Genomic DNA, 25,516 nt, shown 5'->3' with positions numbered 1-25,516 from the left:
CTTAAGAAAAACGCTTAATCAAATAGACACAAGGTCCAGGATATGACATTTACATATCATATCCTGGTAACTATGGAAACAGTATTGCCATAGGACAACAGTGACTCCTATAATTTTTTTAGTCTCTGTGCACATCTATGTCACAAAGACCAAGCTTGCTTCTAACAATTTGCTTTTTAATTCTTACTCAACAGAATCACTGGCAATTGCTTCCATCTTATATCGAAATGATTTACTCATCAGCCAAATATTTCTGTGAATAATTCTAAAAGGCATGTTTGATATTAAGGTTTTATGTGACAAGCTAGTATTCCATGGGTATCCATAACAACAGCAAAATTGAATCCAATGAGCAAGTGCCCATAAGTCCAGAGTCAGTATCCCTGAATGTCAAATGCCACATGACTTTGCCACTTAAGAATGTTTTTTTTTTTTTCCTTCGGTTGCCAGGGACTGAACCCAAGCATCCTTAACCACCGAACCACATCCTCAGACCTTTTTATTTTTACTTGGAGACAGGGTTTTATTAAGTTGCTTAAAGCCTCAGTAAGTTGCTGATGCTGGCCTCCAACTTAACAATCCTCCTGCCTCAACCTTCCCAGTTGCTGGGATTACAGGCATGTGTCACCATTTCTGGCTCTGAATGGTTGTCTTTATCCTCCTTAATGTGGACAGCCAGCACCTGGAGGTCAGCTTTGACATTATACTGCAGCTGAAAAGCTGTTTCCTTAATTTGTTCTCATCTGGTATGAAGCAAGGGAAAAGAGCAAATGGACAAGTTGTCTAGGATTTGAAAGTTGCCTTCTTTACTTGTTCTAACCTGAATTCTAGTTAATCTTGGGCAAGTTTAAACTCAACTATCACTCGGTAAGGGGCTATCACCTACTGGGAGCTGTGGGATCTTGGTTTCCGGTTCTCCTTGAAATGCAGGTTCTGTTCTTTGAGAACCAGGGAGGAATTGTCAAATTCTAATTCGGTCTTAGTGAGATCAATTCATAATGTGTCATAGTTAAAAAATAAAAATAAAAAATGTGGCCAGATTATCTTTTCAAAAGGACCTGCGGGCTGGTCACGAACCTACTGGACCTGAGAATGAAACAGGAAAAATTCAAGGGCCCAAAACAATGGGTAGGGCAGCTTCTAGAAATCAAGAAGGGGAACTTCGCACGTGGTTGGACAAACATACCCTTCCTTATCTTTCTCACCCACCCTAACATTCCGACACTCAGGCTTCAAACTTCTGTGGGAGTTCAAGCCTGCTTGGAAGCTTCCAGGGCCTGACAGGCCAGCATTTTCATGGTTTTCTCTTGTTTTGTAAATGTGGCCTCCAAATTTACAATTCTCTCCCATTCTACCCCATCCTCCCTTTCTCTGTTCTAGAAGCTTTTAGGAAATTCCATTCACCATTTCTTCCCTAAAAAACTTTCAGGCAATGCCCAAGGGGATCCCTATAAAAGCAGTAAGGGAAAGTAAGAATACGTTATTGCCTATAAATCGGGCACCTTACAGGCTTTCCTTTTAATCACGATTTAAGAGTTAAAGTCACCGGTGCTTTGTTATAAGGGACCTTTCTTCTGCGATGACTGCCTGGTTTCATCCCAGGGTTTAATCCGAAAACTTCCCTTGAGTAAAAGAAATATCACCTCATCTACTCCAAGACTCCTCCGACACCGCTCTTCCTCGGCAGGTGTTTCCCAGTGACGCCAAATACTTCCTAGAATCTCAAACCGCCGGGTCTCCCCAGGCCGGGGGGTTTTCCTATCGCCTCGGCGACACGCCAGGGTTTGTTTCTCTACTTCCTTAGGCCCGAGCCCGCCCACCGGCTCTGAAGTCGTATCCTTATTGGCCCAGGCGAGAGCTCATCTCCTCAGACAGCCAGTCATAGCCTCGCTTCTTACCCTAGGGATTTGGGAAACGGAAAAGACCTCGGTCGGTCCCGGGGGCAGGGCGGGGCCATGGGTGAATGACAGCTCTCCCCTCCAATAGGTAGAGTCGTGGGACCTGCCCCGTCTGGCTCCAGGGATAGAAAAGAGCGTCGATGCCGGTTGTAACGATGAATCCTAGGAGGCGCTGCCTGCTCCGCGGCCCGGAGATACGGCGGTTGCTGCGGGTGGTCTTTTTGCAGGTGAGTGGTTTTGTTTTAGAATGTTACGGTTGCGAACGTTTCTCTATTTAAATGAGATGGGGTTTTATTTTGAGATGCGGAGGAGGCCAGTTCCTATAGTCTCCCAGGTTAGTCTTTGGTCGGAATCTGGCGACCACTCCACCGCTCAAGCTGTGACCCTCAGGTATCCTCGAGGTCCGCCCCACTGTCCCTTTCTCAGAGTGCGCCTCTCCGGCAGTCAACAGTTAGGTCAACTGAAAGGAGGACCTCCCGGGCAGAGGTGTCGGTTGGCCGGAGTACATCAGAAGGAAGGGATTGATGAACAACTCTGGTGGACTCCCGAGGCGCGGTGGTACAGCCTCTTCACTAGCAGACTCCCTGCAAGGAGGCAGGGCTCTGCCACTGTGCGTAGGGCAATGGCAGGCATGGTGGTATAAGTGTAAGTAGATAGGAAAACAAACAAACAAATAAGCAACAACAGCAAGAAAACCAAACAATTCGAATGCTAAAAAGGGAAAGAAAGTGAGTCAGTGCAGTGGTTTTGGGCCCCAAATCACAGAAACACTGAAAATAAAAAAGTGTAATTCCCTCTGTTCTACAGGATGGGGACTGATATTGCACTAGAGAAAGTCAAAAGAAATGCATCATGGAAGTTAAGTTCATAGTTAGACTTTGAAAAGATAATTGGTTTTTAGCTGACTTAACTTCCCCACCTCCTCCCTTACAAATTATGCAGGATTTATAGCTTGAGAAGTGGTACTGGAGTGTTGACTCATTGAATGTGGAACCCTTCAGAGGAAAAAAATAATCAAAGTTGAGGATTGACAGTTAATAGGTACTAAGGTTTTCTATAATGAAAGCAAAACTCATGTTAATTTGTCTTTTATTTTAAAACTGTCTCCCCTGAGCCCAGGGACTTAAGTTTTTTCCACTTTTGTATCCCTGTAGCACCTCACACATCATAGATGCTCCCCAAACGATGGTGGATTTTAGAGACTTGTCATTCAAACAAACAGGCATAGTAGAAGGAACTCCAAGTTACAAGTTAAGACATCTTGGTTTTAGTCCTGCAGCTGTTCCTTATTTGTGTCATTTTAAACAAATCATTTCAACTCTGACTCTTAATTTTCATATTTTTAAAAGAAGAAGTTACATTAGATTGCTTCTGGGACCCATGCCTATATTAGTCTATTTTAAAATAAATGTGATTAGTTTTATTACAGATATACAAGAAATATCATATTGCAGTAAATTTTGTATCAAATCTGTTAGCAAATAAGTTTCCATTTTCAAGGACATGTTCTTCTGTGTAGGTATATAAACTAAACCAAATCAAGTAGACCACTGTAGAAAATTTTTAGAGTACAGAAGTATAATGTGGCAGAAAGTGTCATTCTTAATGACAACTTAAGAGGCAACCACTCTTAAGAGGCAACCACTGTTAATGTTTCAGTAAATCTTTTAGTCTTTCTTACTCTTTTGCCTTCTATAGTGGGTTGAGATTAAGAGGTATATTTAGTGATTGATATGTCTAAATTCATCAATGCATTTATCTTTGTGTGTCTGGTGCCTGGAAAACAGGATACGAAAATGTTTGAATTGAAATGTTTCTTGAATATCTTTGGAATGAAGTCTGATGTGAGGGGATGTTTATATGGGGAAACAGGACAAAAGGTAATAATAACAAACCCTTTTTTGAAGCTTGGCCACAAATATGAGAAAAAATCTATTTTATAGAATATAAAATGTTGACCACTTTTACTTTGCATTTGGATTGCAGAATATTTCTTGGTATTTGGTATGCTGCTAGGACTATCTCTTTCCATCACCCTCTTTGACTCACAACGTTTGTCTGCATACTTCCTTCCACTATCTAAACCTCTCTAACCTCTCCCTTCATTGTACTGTGTTCTCAAATTTTGCTTCATACCATCAGCCCGGCCAGGATTGCTTCCATGCACCTAAGAACTGTATCAGTCTTCATGAGTTAGTCAATGTCTGCTCCATTCTACCTCTCACTTTTTGGTAGAGCATTGCATCATAATTCATTTAATTCTCCTAACAGTTCCTTGAGAAGAGTAGTTTTGTTATCCTCATCTTTATAGACATGGAAGCTGAAATCCCAAGAATTTATTCAAGATCATACTGTCAAGCGGAAGAGTGAGTTTATGTCTAGGTTTTTAGACTTCAAACTTTTTGGGGATTTGGGGGAAACAGTTGTATTAACAGAGTTACTAACCTAGGAAAGTAAGTAACCAGAGATAGGAAAGAAGAGTCATGAGTGTTTTGCACACTGGTGATGCTAAGTGGGCAGGACCAGACCCCATGGTCCAGGCAAATTCTCAGTTCATTACACATTTATATCTCTTCGCTGTGATAGGGATCTACCTCCTATTGCTTTTTATCATTCTGATCAGTAGATGTTAGAATACAATGTAAGGTTTAAGAACAATCTGAAAAACACCCATGAGTAATAGTATTTGCTCCTGATGAAGAGATTTTTTATTCTTGTACTGAGGATTGAACTGAGGGACACTTTACCACTGAGTCATATTCCTAGCCCTTTTTACTTTTAATTTTGAGAGAGGATCTCAGTAAGTTACTGAGGGCCTAGCTAAATTGCTGAGGCTGACCTTGAACTTGTGATCCTCCTGCTTTGGCCTCTGGAGTCACAGACTACAAGTATGCACCACCAGGCCCAGCAAAAGATGTTCTTATTACTGTAAATATAAATGGAAAAGTTACTGTAAAACTTTAGGAAAAGTAATGGACCATAGAATATTAAGTACCTTTAAGTACAGTCGTATTTGAATGTTAAGTATTGAATTTGATTTGAGGGGAAGGCATATTTTGTTAAGATAACTGACACTCTAATGAACTAAGCACCAGATTTCATTTCCCTTGAGAACTGTTCCTTTTTGTTTCATCAGAGACATGGTTGACTTCTTTCTCAGACCCCAAATGTAGCCAGTGCATCTTCTATACAGTTAGATTTCTAGTTTAGTGGGGTTTACTAGAAGTTGCTCAAAGCTGTACAGTGAGGATTTGGACAAAGGAAAATATCTGAGTGATCTAGGGAAACAATTGAATATTTATTTAAATGTAAGCTTTGGATTAAAGTGATTCTGGGCCTTGTCCCTTATTTTATATTATTTTTAACATTTTATTGTTGATCAAATTTCTTATCCAGTTTTTGGAAAGGGAAAAAAAAAACCTAGTCTTTAGACTGGAGTGTAATTTTCCCTACCTTTTCATGCTTTGTGATACTGAAGTCTTACACACTTATTTTGAAACACTCGAGGAAGGGAGGAAGTGAAGTCCTAGGGATATTAATTTAGAAGATAGGATGGTCCCTAGTTATGGGGGCAGGATATATGAAATTATATGGCTTAATAAGGGGCAGGAGTAGGAAGTACCAGCAAGATGGTCATGCTACATATGTTGACACTACTCTGAGATTCTGAAAACATTATGAAGTGACCTCAGTAAATGTAGTGCCTTGCATGTGCATCGTTCCCCTGCAACCCTCTTTGTCCCTGCCTTGCCCAGTGCATGCTGATCTTGAAGCTTAACTTCAATTTTATGGTGGCATTTATGGAAATAACTTTTTTTTGCTTTATAGTTAATCTAAATGGATTTTCTATACACATATAGTGAAAAGTTTTTTGAAAGTCATAAATCACCTGCACAGGATGTCCTTTTAATCATCTATTTGTTTCTTTTCTACCAAGGCAATTGCTTAGCCCGCACTTTTGAGCAAGTGTACAATCACCTGAAGTGGAAGCACTGGGCCATAATTTATGAAGATGTCTCATAGGGCTAAATCATGTCTGAGTGACAGATTACGTTTTGAAGGCGGTTCAAGAGATAAATCACTTTTTCTGCATAGTTCTATCTTGAACCCATTCCTAAATAATCAGCTAAGCAAAAGTCAGGTACTCAAACAGATTCAAATGCACTCAGTATTGTCTTCTGTGAGGGATAAAAACAATTATGAATGGGATTCCATTTAAGGTACTTTGTATTTCTAGCCAAAATAAAATCTGGTGATTTAATAATGTTGGGAGTATCCTTAAACAGGATGCTTAATTAAGGTTTATAAATGCTGATGTGATTAGTAGATCTGAGTAGGGATCCAGCTGCATGCCTAAGACCTTCTGCTTAGTACCTGATTTTATATAAGCCCACAAGCTAAGAATGTGGTTTACATTTTAAATAGTTGAAATTAATCAAATGAAAACAATCTTTATTGGCTTGAAAATTACATGAAATTTTAATTTTGGTATCCATACACAAAGTTTTATTGGAACACAGCCATATTTATGCATGTATGTATTGTCTGCAGCTGCTTTCGGCTACACTGGCTAAATTATACAGTTGTGCATAATTATGATAAAGACCTTATAGCCCACAAAACCTAAAAATTTACTATGGGGGCTTTTACAGAAAAAGTTGCTAACATCTGAGCTGAGCTGGTGTCTTTCACATTTATCTCGTTCATCCCATTTTGACAGCTGTTATCCTAGTCTAGCTCTCTATTATGTGTTATCAGAATTATTACAAAAACTTCACCACTAGTTTTCACACTACTGGTTTTTCTTCTCTCTCTTTGTATGTGTAAGGTTGCCTAATCCTCCTAAAATGCATGCTATTAAACCTTTAATGATGTCTCAATATTTATAGAAGAACTTATATTCTTTGGCATAAGGTCCTCCTTCTTAGATGTTCAGTCTCATCTTTTTAGACTAGTCTCCTCCTACTTCCTGTTTATACTCTATATCAGGGTGACCATATAATTTTCCAAATGGGATACTTAAGTGTGAAAGGGGCCCTAGTAATAATTATGTTGGGGAAGGAAACAGGCCTGTTTTAGGCAAATCAGGATGTATAGTCACCCTACGTATAACCCCAACTAGTTTGAATGGCTTACTATTCTCTATAGGCACCTGTTCCTTAATTCCTCTCATTGTTCCCTTAGGCTAGAATTCCTTTCCTTTTTTCCTATAAATCTAAATCTTAAATAACTTTCCAAATCCAGCTTATAGTGCCATGTCCATAAAGTCTGGCGTAGAAAGAATCTCTCTCTTCCCACTTCTTTATGATTGAAGTGCTTCTCCTGGTGTGAATTAGTTTTGACTTTAGACAGACAGACAGACACACACACACACACACGTCACCATTCCTCACTGATTTCTTGAACACATAATCTGTGATGGAGTCCATATTCCTCTCAAGCCTACCCTTGTGCTCTGCCCTAATGGGGTTTGCAACCTTTGTTGCAGACAGAATGCATTAATTGACTGGGCTGGGGACACTGACAAATATTTGGGGGTATCAATTATGATATTTGGGGATATCATTTTAATGTGATTTAAGTAGTGAAAAAAGTTGGGTTTCCAAAGACACCGAAGGGACCCTTGGTTTTCAGTGTGGCAGTGGAATAGAATGGTTCAAAGTATAGGTATAGGCTTTGGGGGCCCAGCCTCCGCCTAAATTCTAGCCCTGCCTCTTCTCCTATTTCTGAATCTGTAAAATGAAGTAATTATAGAACCTACTCCATGGAATGATGGTTGAGGGCTCAAACAATCCCCAGTACGTGGGTACTCTATGAATGTTGGCTGCTGTGACTAATATCGTGATCATCAACATAGTACTGTCATAGGTGGGTAACAAAGTGCAGAGACCAAGACAGGATATAACAATAGCTGTGTTGGAGGAAAGCAGCACTGAAAGCTTTGCAGATTTATTTTCTGATGGAAGTATTCAACTTCATAGGGGTCAAAGCCGTGTGAGTCCTGAGAGGTCTCCACTTAGTAAGAAGTGACTAATCTGTAGCCTTTTGAGAGACCATTTCAGTAGAGTGGTAAAGGCACATATTAGGTGTCAGGGGACTAAGAAAGCCATGGCTAAAAAGGAAGGAAAAACTGGGGAGGAAAGAAAGGGTAGATGAGGAAAAGTCTTGTAAAAGATGTGTTTGGTTTGTAAACCTTGTTTTCAAGCTAGACCATACTTTGTAAAGGAAGAAACTAGGGAATGATAATCCCATAACCGGTGTGTCCTTTTTTTGGCATGAAGTGATTACTGATGAAATATATTGATTATTAATGGAAATTAGTCCTTAAATGTCAGTAATTCTTTCTATAGGATAGATGAACCTTGAGAGCAAACTGCATGGTGGTGAGCTTTACCAAAAATAAAATAAAATGGAAAGCAAAGCTCGAGGTTTTAAAGGAGTAGTTTTGAATTTGGAGGGGTGGGCGGAGGCATATATTCTTAGTCACTTACCTCTTCATAAGTTGGGGCAACTACTGCTTTACCTGACTTCATGCCTTGAAGTTCATCTCAAGAGCAGTGATGGGTTGAGCCCTCCTTTATACGCTGTTCATTAGATGCATTTTATAAAGTGTTGGCCTGAGTTTGGAAGAACAGGTTATGACTGGAGATGCTCCTATGAAGTGAAGCCAAGTAAGTTCATATCCCCAGTCCAAGACTGCAGAGTACTTGGTGGTGAGGAAGCAAGAGCACAGGAATTGGAGGCAGAAGATCTAGAGCACAGTCCCAGTTTGCCATTTAGTGACCGTATGTTTTTGAACAAGTCAATCAGAATCTCCATTTTCTTAGAGGTTATGGTCATCCGTGAATATACTCTGCCAACTGACTATTTTTACTTGGGTAGTTACCTCTAGAACTGTTAAGCATTAGATCAGTAGTGCAGTTTAATAATATATGTCTAACTGATTTTGATTAAATCAACCCACGTACTAAGTGCCTTGTATGCTTTGAGTAACATGGTAGGTTCTAGAGGTGCAGCTTGCCTAGCTACCTGCTTGGATGCAACTTGGTCTAAGGTATATGTATACCTCTGGAGCTTTGCATGCATTCAGCAGTTCATTAAATAGGAAAAGTCAGTTGATAGTACAAAGGAGGAGAGAAGGAAGTTTTCATTTACCTGAGATAGATTAACTGGTTTGGTACTTAGCCTGTATTCACTTCCCATCCCTCGCAGTGAGGGACTGTGTATATTTGCATAGTTTTCATGGCTATAGTGCTATTCTTCTGCTTCAGTGCATGTATTTTGAGTGAAAAAGAAAACAATTTTTTTAAACAAAACATGCTAATATAGCAGATTAAGATCCTGCAAAGCTTGGTGGTGGCTGCAGGAGTATTCATTGCGACATTGTTTTGTTCCCTTGCTGTAGTCCATAATCAAAAGACCATGGGGAAGGGCTTCTACCTGCGGAATTTGTCCACCACACCCTTGTTCATTTGAAGGGAAATAGTTTCTTTAGCTGTTCAGCCTGGTGGCATCTCTTGACATGCAAACCGAAGTTGAGGTAAAGGTACAGTTGATAGTTTGCTTATCTTTTCTCCAACCTCCATTACTACCAAAAAATAAAATGGTGAGTGGTTACAATAGGGAGATCCAGTTCTTCATTGGCCTGAATCTTTACTACGTGGTGAATTGGGGATTTTAAAAGAAATAATATAAAAATATCTTTCTTTTGCAAATTAAACACACACCCACATACACCCTAACACCCATCCACTAGATGTATAGCTTGGTCTCTTTCTGGTGAGGGAACCTGAAGCTGGAGCTTCATTAACCTCATGGCAATTCAGCCCTGGGCACAGGCAGTCACCTGGCAAAGCATTGCCCAGATTCCTTTCGTTCCCTTCTCTCTTCTGCCACACGTCTCTCCTTACTGAAGGCAGGGACATCATATTCCCTCCCTAAAGATTTTCAGCCCTGTGAGATGCTTTCACTTGAGCCCCAAGCCCCGTCCCTTCTAGTCTCTTGGTGCTTTCCTGCATCACATGCACCAAAACTTCGAATCTGATACTTAACAAGAAAGGGAGATCACAATCCTAACTAGTAGACTTTCAGCTACTTGCTAATCACCTCCACTGGATTTCCTCCCTGACTTCCGCAGCCTTATTTAGAAGATAGTTTACACTTTAGAATCTCTAGGAATTACTAAAGAAAAGTAGAAACTAGATCTAGATTCCGGTGAACTTTGTCGCTGATTGTTATATAACTGTCTATGAATCACAGTTTAAGTGGGACAGAAAATCACCAGTTAATGGAAGTTGCCAAGAATGGCAGAAAACCAGGCCTTGATGCTCTTATAATCTTTGCTCCCCAGTGTGGAAAAACACTGGGGTGGAGGTGGAGAACGCCAGGCATGTCAACCAAGCCACATTTGTCAATGTAGATATGTCCACTGCAAAGAGAGTGAAGGCTGGCTGACCCAGCCCAGTCTGCAGATTTTCCAGAGGACAGTGGACCCACAGGACTTTGGGCCTGCAGTTTGAATGAAGCGGATTCAAAAGCACTTTTTAGGATTGCTGACCCACTTTACTAGATTCTTCTGCTAAGATGGGGCTGGTGTGCATAGTGTATCTGCAGGGTTGCGGGAGGAGGCAGTACCTCCTTATCAGTGTGGCTCCTCTCCTTCCCACAGACCTGCTCCTGTTAATCTCTTTCTACAGGCGCATCTCACAGCTGCTTGCACTTGATAGGTTGTTTTGCATCCGGATTTATTCCTGCCAACAGCTCTGTCTTAAGCAGGTGAAAGATTATTTAGGTGACACCATACTTGGGTTAATGTCACCTAAAATCACTTTTCATGTTTGAATATTGAGCCAGTGTGTCTTGTGTACCTTCAATTTGTTCTTACATGGTGTAGCCCACAGCACTGAAGAACTCTTTGCCACCAGTCAGTGATATATACAAGATCTATGTGGTGGTTCACTGAGTTAACCTGTTTAATAATTTATGTAATAAAGAGGTGAGGCTGGTAAACTTTTTTCCCACCGGAGGAAAAACAAAGTAAGAAGCATGCCTTCAATGTAGAGTCAGCTGCTAGGAGCTGGGAGTTCCCAGGTACTAGACATGCTTTTAGACATATATAACTCATTCAATTAAATTGTCTCTTCTATAAGCATAAACTTTCTTTTTATTTAGCAGAAACACAGCATGCCATGAGAATGAAGTGTTCTGTTGTTTTACATCATAAAATTAACATATTATCCAGCCATCAGAAAATTTACATCAACTATGTTGTCTATAATTAATTATCTGGAGAATATGCTTATATGCACTATAGTAGATGAATACCGGATGTCTGATGTCAAAACTGTTTCAAGGAATTTCAGTTTATTTTAGAAACTGGTTGTTGTAAAATTGTGCTTCCATTCCTAGGTAGTCATTTGAATGAAGAATATAACTTGTACTTTTTGTTCTTCTCTTGCTAGATGTATTGCTGTTCTTGAACAGTATCCCATTTGAAAACATCAGGGAAACTCAGCCATCAGTATGTCCAAGTATAAACTTATCATACTAAGACATGGAGAGGGTGCTTGGAATAAGGAGAACCGATTTTGTAGCTGGGTGGATCAGAAACTTAACAGAGAAGGAGTGGAGGAAGCCCGGAACTGTGGGAAGCAACTCAGATCGCTGAAATTTGAGTTTGATCTCGTATTCACATCGGTCCTTAATCGGTCCATCCACACAGCCTGGCTGATCCTGGAAGAGCTGGGGCAGGAATGGGTTCCTGTGGAAAGCTCCTGGCGTCTGAATGAGCGTCACTATGGAGCCTTGATTGGGCTCAACAGGGAGAAAATGGCTTTGAATCATGGTGAAGAACAGGTGAGACTCTGGAGAAGAAGCTACAATGTGACCCCACCTCCCATTGAGGAGTCTCATCCCTACTACCATGAAATCTACAGTGACCGGAGGTATAAATTGTGCGATGTACCCTTGGATCAACTGCCACGGTCTGAAAGCTTAAAGGATGTCCTGGAGAGACTCCTTCCCTACTGGAATGAAAGGATTGCACCTGAAGTACTAAAGGGAAAAACTATTCTGATATCTGCTCATGGGAATAGCAGTAGAGCACTCCTGAAACATCTGGAAGGTACTGCTTATAGATAAAGGTCACTAAGTGTTAAAGTTGGGCCTTAATCTAGAAATTAGGCTATTGAAGCACCATTTACATAATAGACTTTCCTTCTCTTTGCCACTTCAGACTTAAGAAACTTGTTCTGTAAATCAAAACTCCTGTGCCTTTCTCCTTTTACAGTAACTGAAGAGGTTTTCAGACCCTATGTGACAGATTGTGGGTTCTATTCTGAGTTTCTGAATCAGTAGGTATGGGTACAGCCTGAGAATTTGCATTTTTTAGAAGTTTCCAGATGATACTGCTGATACTACTTGGGGTTCCACACTTTAAAAACTACTGATATAATATTTTTGTTTTAAGATGAAAGGAGGCTAGGAAGGTCATAAATTGTAAAAATGGTGTTGAAAGTAAATTTATTTGAGTTTTTCAAGTTAAGTAAATTATCTAGACTTCAGTCTAGATACTTATCTAGATACTTTCTTCAAACTTTAAATTGATTTTTTTTTTCTTTTGGCAGTACTGGGGATTTAACTCAGGGGGGCTCTACCACTAAGCTACATCCCTAGCCCTTCTTATTTTTTGTTTTGAGACAGGGTCTCACTAGGTTGCCAAGGCTGCCCTTGAATCCGCCATTCTCCTGCCTTAGCTTGCCTTTGTGTGTGTCACCACATCTGGCTGACCCCCACCCCAGGGGGCATTCCAACTTTAAGCAATTGTGGCTGTGTTTTCAGACCTGGCTTCCTGAGCAGTTCTTTTATTCCAGTCCTGTTTTCCCAGAGCAGGCTTAGTCACTGATTGGGAGAAAGTTCTAGGGGAGGAAAATATAGCCATAGTTGTTGTATTTTTTTTTTTTTTTAATTTATCCTGACTCTAATAAAGGCTTGGAGGTAATCAGTAACCTTAATTTTCTTTAAACTCCTGAGTCAGTACTCTATTGTTGCCTTCTGCCTAAGTCACAGGAGCCCTTTTGAGGACTGGCTCACCTCTGAGGGATGGCAGTGGCTGCACTGACACCTTCAGGTCATGCCTCACTTCTCCTCCCTTCGCTAAGCCCCGGGGATGTGTGTTCGAGTGGTCTGCTGTTCTCCTGTTTTCATCACTGTTGGCATTTAGCTTACAGGTGTGAGGATTCATTTCCCCATCATTCCTTTTCACTGTGCTTTGCTCTTCTAGAAGAGGCTGTGTAAAAGTGAAAAGGTTGATACTGTAAGCGAAATAAGTGGAAGTAGGCTATTGGTAACAAAACAAAGTGATATTAATGAAATTACTTTGTCATTACTTGAATACCTGACATCTATTAATCAAGCAGAGATCTGAAATGGACAAACTTTGTTAGCTGTTAATAACGTCATTGACTAGACATGGCACTCGATCTGTTTGTGCACGCACATATTTACTGAGCCATGTAAAGGAGTCTATTCTTTGTTCAGAAAAATCAGGTATTTGATGAAGTGACATATAACTTCATCAGAATAGGTATAATATTTTATTGCTTGAAGAAGAGTTGAGATTCCTGTCAGGACAACAAGGAACTGAAATTCAGAATTTCAAAGTTTCTGCCAGAAGATATGTTCTATCCAACCATGTTAACTGCTTTTCCAGAGATGGGACTTAAATCTTATGGTAGCCAGGTCCCTTCCCCAAAGAAATACCACTGTCTCCTTCAGGATCATCTTCTCCTCCCCATCTTAGCCAGGAAACCCCACTTCAAAGTCATTTAAAAGCCACCTACTGTTCAGTGCCATTTACTCTTCACCTACCTTCAAGTTTAGATCTCTTTCAGATTATTCTGCAGCCCCAACTACAGCTCATTCTAGATGCCCTCTCCTATTAGTGCATTGATAATTTAACTGTTTGTTACTGTTCTTTTTAAGGGAAATAGGAAGAAGGCTTAACCAGTGCTGGTTAAAGGGACACCCCATGATGGGGGTGGAGGAAATTACATGTAGGTGAGGTTAGACAGGAAAAAAACTTTCTTTTCTATATATAAGGAAAGTTACATTGGTTAAAAGAGTAAAAATACTTGTGGTCATTATATCTGTCTGATTCCTAGTCATGCTTTATGCATGTTTATATAAATTTTTTTCATAAAATGGGCTCTTTCAATTTTTCCCTGTCTGGTCCTTACACTGCTTGCAGACTTAAAGCATGTTACTTACTGCTGGGGAGAAGGTGCGGTAATAGCTAGAATCAATGACAGCATGGTGTTCTATCATGAAACTACTTTCTTAACTGTTTAAAAGCTGTAACTTGGGGGTAGGAAGAATGAGGATCCCAGTTAAATGCCTAATTAGAATATTGATCTAGCCTGCAATTTCAAGATACCTGAAGATCTTTCACTGAGATATGCCAGTAGTACTCATCTGCTCTAACATCTACACTTAAAGGTGCCGTCTGTATACCTCAGCAATGGAGAGTGCTGGTTCTTCAATTTATGTTGTTTTTCAAGTGCTCGGTACCATGGCATTACATATAGGCAGTCAAATCCTGACTGACACTTCTTCCATTTGGGGGAAGGAAACAGGTGCTGTGGAAGGAAATGAAACCCAGAGAGGCTCAGATGACTTGGCCATGATCATGATAGCCAGAATCCTGAACTTTGCCCAAAACCCAGTCTGAGGAGTCTCTGCATCAATTACCACCTGGACGTTTTTGTTGTATTTTTTTATCCTGAAAAGTAGCCATTTCCTTAATCTATTCTTTATTCAGAATACTGTATTGTAAGGAGCTGAGTCCAGAGCGTCCTTGGCAGGTAAACCACAACAAAGGTAATGTAATGAATGAGTTGAGTCTTAAATTATTACTGCCGTTATCCTAATATTGTGGTCTGAATTGTGGGGAGTGTATATAAATGGAGACATCTTGCATGCATGTCTTGTTTAGTGAAGGAACTTGCATGTGACTCTGAATTCCCTGGAAAGTTATGATTATGTATCTAGATCATATTTTATTTGATTGATTATTGATCACTAAGCTGTTTTGCTTAATGAAATTGCTGTAATAAAAAGGAGCAAACTACTGATCTACCTAACATCATGAATGACTCTCAATTGCATTATGCCAAGTGAGAGAAACTGGGCTCAAAAAACTATGTACTGTATAATTCCATTTATGTGGCATTTGGGAAGAAGCAAAACTATAAGGACAGAACACAGATCAGCCAGGGAAGGGCAGGCTTGCAAAGGCTGAGGAAATTTGGAGGGATGGTAGAGCTATGTTATTTCACCACTGGTGGTGGTCACACTACTATTGAAGTTGTCAAAACTGATAGAACTGTACACCAAAAAAGGTGAATGTTGCAGTATGAAAATCATACCTCAAAAAAGACCTGCTTTATCCAGTGAAAATACCATTGCCCTAATTAGAACTTTGATTTTTGTTCCACACAATTATAGCCTAGGTGAGTGTGTTGTCAATTAGTAAGAAGGAATGAAGATTGCTGTACACACCTATCTGTGCCTTTGAAAACTCACCTGGAGGGCCTTTATTATGCTTTCTCAAGGCATCAAGAACTATCTGGTGCTGCTTCTGTTTAGCAACTAAAACATGGTCAGTATAGGAAATTGCCTTTTAAAATTATAAGCTGCTAGACCTTGAAGGTTTTTTGTTTGTTTTTTGTGGTGCCGGGAATGGAACCCAGGGCCTCCTACATGTTAGGCAAGTGCTCTATCACTGAACTGCATCCCCAATCCAAACATGAAGTTTTGTTAGGGTCTTGCTAATGTTACTTATAGGTCATGAGCTCTTCTCATATAGGTTTTTGCATCCCAGAACTACGACTGCTTCTTTGCTACCAAACTTTGTAGCCTTAATGAAGCTTCCACCTGCTGTTTTTCTTCCTTGCACCACCTAGTCTAGGAGTAGGTCAATAAGGACCTCCTGGAGCCAGTACATTTGAGTGGTACAAAGGCAAGTGTTATTGATTTGGAGTTAGATAGCATTCTTGTCTAAGAATTGCAAGCGTAGGAACCACATGTCCACACCTAGGTGAGGCTTTGTGTCTGATAATTTTTTTTTTTTTTAAGTTTTGGGTACTGGGGAGTGAACCCAGAGTTGCTTTACCACTGAACTACATCACCAGCCCTTTTTATTCTTTATTTTGAGACAGGATCTCACTAAGTTGGTTAGGGCCTCACAAAGTTGCCAAGGCTGGCCTCAAACTTATGATCCTTCTGCCTCAGCCTCCTTAGCTGCTGGGATTCCAGGTGTGCTCCACCATACGCATCTATTTATATAATATTTTGCTTGTAAATGATATGTAGTTTGGATATTACTTTTCTTTAATCTGATAGTTCTTAATGCTTTCAGAAGAAAGAAGAAAAATGATAATAAATATCATATAGTAGGACAAGTCCTTCTTAAGGGATTACTTTACTGCTTTTTAGAAATATAAATAATGACCTGTACTGTGCTAGTAAGTTCAGGTTAAAGCAGGTTCACTTCTGACTGGTTCAGACACACTTCTTGCAAAGCACCATGAAAATTTCCAACACAGGCTTAGTATCTAAAAGCATCCTGTTCTGTAGCGTTCCAGACAGGCGTGTGTGCCTTGCTCTGTGGTCAGCCTAGTCACTTCCTGTTTGTTTCCTGCTGGTCCACATTGAAGGAAAAACCAGGTACCAAACTGAGCGTTGGATGTAGTCTGACCTTGCCAGAGGAAGTAGATTGTTTAGTCTGGGTTCAAGCACTGGCTTAGGCAGCTTCAAGTTTGGACTAAGAGTAGCAGGCAAGACTCTCACGTAGGACAGACTTGATCCCTGAAGAATTGTATGCAGCTGCACACATGGCAAGGCAAAGAAGTGGCCAGGCGAAATTAGAGAATTGGGGAGGAAAGGTCATTTGGGACTAACTATGGGGCTGGGGACTGAATTAGTCACCTTTGGCATTTAGTGTGATATTTTCAGAAGCAGCAAGTTCAGGCCTCTCTTCTGTGAAACAAATAGTTGCCTGGTGGGATGGTTAAGCTTTCTTGTGTTTTCAGTATACAAGATTTACAGCAACCTTTATTTTTAAGCTGTATATGCTATATTAGCTATAAAATTAAATGAAGAATGGGTACTTCTCTCTGCCTTATTCTAAATTAGAAGCTGCCATTCTATCATCATGTTACAATATTCAAATAACTCCCTTTCAGTTATTCCCCTAGTCTATTTTAAAGTTGTACATATATAGCATTCAGATTTTAAAGAACTAAAACTAAAAACAGGTTGATCATCTGTGAAATTCAGAATCTCTTCTTTCAGATTTTACTGGTGATAGAAAAATATAGAACTCTTATCACAAATTGTCAGTAGAATTTTAATTGTGATTTGCTTGACTGGAAGGGAAAGGGAAATGGGTGGAACCTCATAGCTGAATGAATGGACTGCAGCTGTTTCTCTTTCTTTTCCTAATTCCAAAGTGTCAAAGTGTGTGCATTTCATCCTGCCCTATAACAAATCTTTCTGGCTCCTTTATTGTCTCTTCTCCCATTTCCTGAAGTTCAAAGACTTTCTAGCAAACAGTTTAGAGAAAACCAAAGAATATGTTGAAGACATTTAATATGAAGTGTTTATTAGCACTAGATGTAAGCAACTTTTCGTGCAAGGCTAAGAGCCTTTTAACCCTCCCTTTTTTTCTTGTTAAGTTCAACACAGTCTTTAATCAAGGTTTCAACAGTAAAAGACTAAATTTAGTTTGAAAGCCCAAGAAATTAGAGTTCATTCAGTTTAGCTATGAACCCAGGGTCTAGTAAATCAGGTTTTGCTCTTGGGTTTAGGGATGTAGCACCTACATGTGAATTAGACATACAAGGTCCCACCTTTTCTGGAGTTTGTCTTTTAATCTCTCTCTAAAATCTGGCCAGTACTGTAGCTGGGACATAGTCTTTGGAATGCCTTCATATTTCATGCTTTGAGATTTTTAATCATTTATCCCTCATAGCCTTTAGTTATGTGTAAAAAGTGTATTCATGTAATAAATACATGGTTGTGCATACCTGTAATCCCAGTGACTTGGGAGGCTGAGACAGGAGGATCACAGGTTCAAGGCCAGCTTGTGCAATATAGTGAGACCCTGTCTCCAAATAAAACTAGCAAGGAGCTGGGGACGTAATCAGTGGTAGGGCACTTGCGAGGTCCTAGGTTCAATTCCCAGTACTGCAAAAATAAATAAATAAATGAATAAGTAAATAAATAAAATACAACCAGAGTGTATTTATTTAGTGTACATAGTGAACCATATAACTAATTATATTCTGGATCCTAGTAGCCAACCCATAATAGTGCTACTTGCAATCAAACAAATATTTATTAAATTTGTACAGTGGGAAGGCTCTACTTTAAGAGCCTGGGTGATATAGGAATGGATTAGATACAGTAAACATAGATCCTGTTCTCAAGAAATTCGTAATTCTGGTGGGAGAAGCCAGCACTTGCTCAAACCCTCTCACGGAAGGCAGAGTGGTAAGCTGCCCATCTATGTACAGTGTGCACGACTGTCCTCATTACAGTGACTTGGGGGAGGCACTTGTAGGTGCAGATTTGACTTTCTGGAAATGACTCTATGCAGACAGTGAAGTTGTTTAAACTTCTCCCCATTTTGGAATGAGTTACACCCTTGACTTTTCCCCAAATTTTCATCATTTCTTACTTGAAATATTCTAGTCATATAAATTGGTTGCAGTTAACTCGTAGGTGCTCCTACGAGAAGATTCAAGAATTATGCCAGGTGTGGTGATGCGTTCCTGTCATCCCAGTGGTTTGGGAGGCTGAAGCAGGAGGATCGAGAGTTCAAAGCCAGCTCAGCAAAAGTGAGGCATTAAGCAACTCAGTGAGACTCTGTCTCTAAATAAAATACAAAATGGGGATGGGAATGTGGCTGAATTTAATCCCCAATAACACATACACACACACAAAAAAAGTCAGTGGAGCCGCCTGTAATCCCAGCAGCTCAGGAGACTGAGGCAGGAGGATCACTGTTCAAAGCAATTTAGCAAGGCCCTAAACAACTCAGCGAGACCCTGTCTCTAAATAAGATGCAAAAAACAGGCTTGGGATGTAGCTCTGTGGTTAAGTGCCCCTGAGTTCAATCCCCAGTACCAAAAAAAAAAGAAAAAAGACAGTAGGTACATGAATAGGTGTTTATAAAGGGACCGTGATGGACAGAAGTAGATTCAGTGTGATAACTTAGTGATATTTCTTTGTAGAAGATTCTTGAACTCTATAAAAAAATCTGAGGCAGTTATCAGACAAGTGATATGCTATCTAGCTGCTCATTTTAGCTTTCAGGTCAAGTCCCAGTGAATGAGTTTGTAGTAAGATATTACATAATACACCACTCATTCACTTTGGCTTAATCCAGTGTAGATTCAGTGTTCTAGCCTCAGGAGTTCTGTTGATGCCTTAGAATGGAGAACATAGCTTATGCCAAAATTAAGTAATGAGTAATGACTTCACTGTGGTTTTTCTTAATTTTCTCTTTTAAAATTTCAGTTGCGTAAGTCTCATTGACTGATTATTAACCAGTTAAGTATTTTAAATATTTAAGTAATTAGTCTATTGTGTGAATGGCCTGAGTAGTCATTAAAGTGGAATGTTAACTTTATTTATTGGAAAAACAGTATTTTTGTTGTGCGCTCCTTCCTTTGTAGGTGAAAGATGATAGTTCTGGTGGCCTTCATTTAGTGGACTCACAAAAAGTGTGTTGTTAGCATCGAAGCTATAGGTGTGAACTTGTGAGTGGTGTTATTAAAGAGAGGACCTGGGTAGATCTGAAGTCATGGTCAAACCAGTGGGTGCCACGTGTGCCCTAGCTCCTTGCCAAAGATCTCAAACCTGTGTTTTGGGTCATGCTGACAGTACTCTAAACCTGGCCCATCAAATCCCAGTTTTTTAGCTACCTCAAGGGCTAGGCAAACCTGTTTATGCCCTTTTCCAGTTCTAGGATCCCCCAGGTGCTAGTGTCCAGTTAGGACCTAGTCTATCACAAGGGCAGAACAAAAATATAAACATTCGCCCCTTTCCCTTTCTGTGGTGGTGGAAATAACCATAGACAAGTAAGATGACTATAGTGTAAGTCATAGGATTTGGAAATTTAAAAAAAACCCTCTAAGAACAGGTCTACTTTTATTGCCTTAACAGTCTTGTGACTTGAGCAGGTTTGTTTAACCTTTCTGAACCTGTTTAGTACTTCTTTAACAGCTTTTTTGCTGATGTAATTCATGTACAATCTGCCATTCAAAGTGCACAATTCAGTGATTTTTATTATTTTTATTTTTGTCATTGTACTGGGGATCAAACCCAGGGCCTCATGCATACTGGGCAAGCACTCTGCCACTAAGCTAAACCTAGACCTAGCTTTTCATTGCATTTTAGTATACAGTTGTCCCTTGGTATCCATAAAAGACTGGTTCAGAAACTCCTGCAAATACTAAAATCTACAGATGCTCAAGTTCTTTTTGGAAAATAATATGTAACCACATATCCTCCTATCTACTTTAAGTCTTCTCTAGATTACTTATAATACCTAATACAGTGTAAATGCTATGTAAATACTTGTTATACTGTGTTGTTTAGGAAATAATGACAAGAACAAAAAGTCTATCTGTATTTGGTACAGATATAATTTAAAAAGTGTTTTCCATTCATGGTTGAATGAATCCATGGGTGAGGAACCAATGGATATGGATTCACAGAGTTGTAAATCCATCACCATGATCAGTTTTAAAATATTTTAGGAGTGGGGCGTGGGGAAAGATTGTCAAGGGGTACTAAGTTACAGTTAAATAGAAGTAAGAAGTTCTGGTGTGCTGTTGTGCATTAGGGTGGCAATAGGTGACCATTATGATTGGTATATTTGAAAAAACTAGAAGAAAGGATTTTAAGTATTTTCACCATAAAGAAATGAGGCTTGAGAAGACAGGTATGTTTAATTAGATTTTTATTACCTCCAAAAGCAACTCTGTACCCCCTCAGCTGTCACCACCCCCTATTCTGTCACTTCCCTCTAGCTGTAGGCAACTAATCTACTTTATGTCATTATGGATTTGCCTATTCTGAATGTTCCATATTTAGAATCATACAGTATGTGGTCCTTTTGTGACTGACGTTTTTATTTAGCATGTTTTCAGTGTCCAGCCTTGTTGTAGCATATATCAGTACTTCATTTACTTTGTGTGGATTTGCCACCTTTAATTGATCTATTTATTAGTTAATGGACTGCTATGGCTTCGGCCTAGGAATGTTCCCTGAAAAGCTCATGTTTTGAAAGCATGATCCCTAATGTAGCAAGAATCAGAGGTGGGGCTTTTAGGTAATGATTAGGGCTAAAACTTCATTAGTGCTTTAATCCATTTGATGGATTGATGGTTCATATGGACTACTGGGTGGCAACTGTAGACAGATGGGGTATGGCTAAAGGAAATGGATAACTAGAGAGTGACCTAGGACTCTATTTGTCCCTGGCCCCTTTCTCTGTCTTTCCCTATCCCTCTTTCTCCCAGGTTCCTGGCTCATCATGAGCTGAGCTGCTTTCCTCCAACCATACCCTTCTACCATGATGTCTGACTGACCTCAGGCTCAGAGCAATGGAATCAGCCAACCATGACTGAGACCTATGAGACCAGATTAGTTGGACAAATCTGTAAAACCCATTTTTCTCTCCAAGGTTTACAGACTCTAGAAACAGATAAAACATGGTCCTTGCACAATAGATGAATATAAAAATTACTTGGTGTCTCTGTATTTCTCAAACCTCTAAGATGCTTCTGCTTTTCCCAACCATTTAATATGAAATAGAGAAACTTGTGTTGGAAGAGACTATCCTCCCTCATTTCATTGGAGGTAAAATCCTGGCCAGGGTCACACATGTTCTTCCCTAGAGTACCGTGCTTATTATAAAAGGTCCTCAGCTACTGGTTAGATGGGTGAGTAGGCTTGAGGACCTCCAGAATATTTCCTGGGTTTCGAAGGGAGAACTGTTGGATTCTAAGCCTCAGTAGTGCCCTGGCTCTAAACCTCATGCTGTTGAACTCCCCTCCTGCACAGCCAGCAGACTTCCTGACCCAGTGGAGCCAGAGGACTTTAAGAATATAGAGCAGTCATTTCCCTGCTAACCTGCTGGGTGCCTGGTCTATGCCTCTGTCCTTGCAGCTTTAGTTCGTGGGGGTGTTCCTGAGTAAGGCTGCAGCCTGAGATGAGGGCACGGCAGGATAAAGCAGAGGTTCAGCAGCCTTCCCTATAAGTCTTCTACCTAGAAGGGGCAGAAGAAACATGTACTCTTCCCTGTCTGCTTTCTCTTAAGCCAACCCTCTTATCCCACAACCTTTGGTAATGCTGGGAGAGATAAAGCATGTTTCTTTTGTCTTCTCTTTTCAACTCGATGGAGGAATTGGAGGCCCAGAGAAATTTCTTACCTAAAATTGTAAATTTAGTGTATTGAGGGGAGGTGATTAGGCAGCACACTTGGAAGAGACAATCTCTCACAAGTTGGGATTCTTTTGTTTTGTAGTGGTTCGAATTTGGATAGTTTGTGCATGAGAGTGAGAAGGTAGCTCTTCAGGGCCTAGGACTGAAATTGGAATAAAGAGCCATTCCAGCTGAGTAAGGACCCAGCGCATTGATTCTGTAGCTCTCGGCTGGTATAGTTATGACCAGTAACTAATTAAAATGACAAAGTGCACTGATAACTAACTGATAATAACTTATTCTGCCACCATCAAATAAGGACAAACCTTGGACTCTTCTCACAGTTGCTCTGCCTAGATCCTTCCTGTCTGATACAGAACAGAAGCATATAATAAAAACAGTTATTTCCAGCCACCCCCCAGCCCCGTACTGGGGATTGAACCCAGGGGCCCTCTACGACTGAGTTACATTCCTAACCAGCCCTTTTAATCTTTTATTTTGAGAAAGGGTGTCATTAAGTTGCCAAGGCTGGCCTGGAAGTTTCTATCCTCCTGCCTCAACCTCCCGAGTCGCTGAGATTACAGAGCAGTTACATATTTTGGATTTTTGTTTTGTTTTATTATTTTTGGTACCGAGGATTGAACCCAGGAGCACCTAACTGCTTAGCCACATCCCTGGCCCTTTATTAATGTTTTATTTAGAGACAGGGTCTCACTAAGCTGGTTAGGGCCTTGCTAAATTGCTGAGGCTGGCTTTGAACTTGTGATCCTCCTGCCTCAGCCTCCTGAGCTGCTGGGATTACAGGCACATGCCACTGCGCCCAGCTAGTTATTTCTTTAAAGTAAATCATTTGAATATTTTCAGTTGCTTCTTAGTTTGTTCCACTTTTTCTCATATCTTCTGTTTTTCTATTTTGAACTCAGAGAACTCCAGTTATAGACTCCTGGGTTTTAATCCAAGTTTAGCCATTTATTCTGTGTGGTCTTGAGTTGTTTACTTAACTTCTCTGTGCCAGAAATTGTTACATGGAGAAAATAATAACTTACAGCCTCATAGGATAGCAGTGATTATTAAATGAGTTAATACATATGAAGTACTTAGAAAAAGCAAGCCAGGCATGGTGGAGCACACCTGTTATCCCAGCTACTTGAGCAGTTTAAGGCAGGAGATTACAAGTTTTTTTTTCAAAAAAAGGAAAGAAAGAAAAAGAAAAGTACCTAGCATGTAGTATGTGCTCATAATGTGAGCTGATCATTGTTAAAAGTAGTTGTAATAATGAAAGTATTGTTAGTACCACAGCCACCAGTACAATTACAACTCTTCTGCTCCAGATTGAATTACCAGTGATGTACTTGTAGTTAAAAAGAATTAAAGATGGCCTGTCCATTAGGCATGTCTTCCTCATCTAATAGTTGGACTGTAAAGGGCGAGTTGGAGAATGAGGGCTGTTTACAGAGCATGCTGTGAAGTCCCTTCCTGATGCCCCTGGGCTATGCTTCCCAAGCCCTGGGGGAGATTTCCTGCTTGACTGGGGCTAGTCTGGGGTTTTCCAAGCTCAGTGTTGGAAAACCAGCCACATTCTCATCAAATGAACTAGATTCAGACATTAATGGAAAGTCCTAGTTTTAAGACTAGTGTGGAAAAGATAATTTTAATTCCTTTCACATGTAAATAGGAAATAGGCAGAAGAAGGTTGCCCCAGAAAGGATATACTGTTTTAAGATTCAGTACTTCATGTGAATCTCTAAATTTCTAGAAAGTTCCTGGCATTGTGAAATTGTAGTTGGAACCCCTCAGCACCTGGCATGGTTTCAGGCAAACAGTTAATATGGAACTAAGTCAATGTGCAGTTAAACAATTAAACAGAACTTCCTCTTGAGTTTGTCTTTAACACTTGTGCTTTCCTCTTCTGCTCAATAGGTATCTCAGATGAAGACATTATTAACATTACTCTCCCTACTGGAGTCCCAATTCTTCTGGAACTGGATGAAAACCTGCATGCTGTTGGGACTCACCAGTTCCTCGGTGACCAAGAGGCTATCCGGGAAGCCATTAAGAAAGTGGATGATCAAGGAAAAGTGAAAAAAGTCCCAACATCTCCAAGTACTGGCTAGAAACAGATGCAGAAGGAGTGGCATGCAGTGTGTTATGGGTGCTGATTTCTCTCTATTTTTCCCCTGATTTTCCATATTTTTTCAGGGCTAGGTTTGTGGTAGAGTTTTGTATAGATATGTAGGTGATTTATCTGGGCTCAGATGAAGCATTAGGGTACCTAAGAGCTAATGTCACAAGCCTTGGAGTTAGCTTTCTTGCTAGTCCTGTTTGAATTAGTCACAAATTAGTAAGCAGGGGGATTTAATTGAGGTTGTTTTGTTAGTTTCTGAAATGGGAGAGTAACAAGTGGAGATGAAGTTTAAGATATTCATTGTCAATAAATCATTATTGAGTCACCATGGATGGGCACTATTTCAATAAGTAGTTCACCTTTTATTTAATTAGACCTTCTGAACTGATAATAAGGATTACTAGATAATACACTGTATGTAAGTATTTATTACTAGTCTTTTCCCCTAGGAAAGGGGATGCTTTGGTACTTAAGACCAGAGGCCCATTGCATTGGAAAGTCACGGATGGTTCCTTCAGGAAGGCCAACCACCACCACAAAAACAGCAGTAGCAAGACCCTTTAACTTTCTCTAGTCCAGAGTCATCCTTTGTTTGGCATTCAGTAGAATTCTTCTTTGGCCACTAAAATGAGCACACTATAGACAACTATGGCTGTTTACATTCTCTTTTGTTTTTTGAACTTTAATCGTTGGGTATAAGAGTTGGTTAAAAATAAAGTTCTGTGACTGAAAATGACATCTCCATGTATTTTTGTGTGTTTCATAAATTTTAGACTGGGGTCTGAACTAGCTGTGGACTCCTGTCTTCCTGCTAATCCTCAGAGATTGCACTCACTTTGCCACCCTGACACTTCTCCTATCTTTACATTGAAGGTTGGCATGAAGGATATGGTGCGTGTGATTTATTCACCTGAGCAGGGGCTGTGGTATATTGGGGCTTGTCACATTCCTATGTTATTCACCAGCTAAGGACAAAAGATATGGTATGTAGTACACAGTA

General features: G+C 40.1%; 1 protein-coding gene across 1 annotated transcript; it reads left to right on the top strand.

Annotated features, from left to right (window-relative positions):
* The first annotated feature begins 2,002 nt into the window (after positions 1-2,002).
* Bpgm (bisphosphoglycerate mutase) lies at positions 2,003-25,252 on the top strand. Its single transcript, XM_047561235.1, has 3 exons — positions 2,003-2,125; positions 11,360-12,021; positions 24,312-25,252. The coding sequence occupies exons 2-3, from the start codon at positions 11,421-11,423 to the stop codon at positions 24,503-24,505; spliced, it is 795 nt and encodes a 264-aa protein (XP_047417191.1). The 5' UTR covers positions 2,003-2,125; positions 11,360-11,420; the 3' UTR covers positions 24,506-25,252.
* Positions 25,253-25,516: the final 264 nt, after the last annotated feature.

Source organism: Sciurus carolinensis, chromosome 8, assembly GCF_902686445.1.
Source record: "Sciurus carolinensis chromosome 8, mSciCar1.2, whole genome shotgun sequence".
Lineage (NCBI taxonomy): Eukaryota > Metazoa > Chordata > Mammalia > Rodentia > Sciuridae > Sciurus > Sciurus carolinensis.
The sequence above is the reverse complement of the archived record's forward strand: the minus strand, read 5'-3'. Positions and strand labels throughout refer to the sequence as shown.

Coding starts and splice junctions, on each gene's coding strand:
- Bpgm (XM_047561235.1), top strand. CDS start 11,421: ATGTCCAAGTATAAACTTATCATACTAAGACATGGAGAGGGTGCTTGG. Junction 12,022..24,311: donor ACTCCTGAAACATCTGGAAG/GTACTGCTTATA, acceptor TCTGCTCAATAG/GTATCTCAGATGAAGACATT.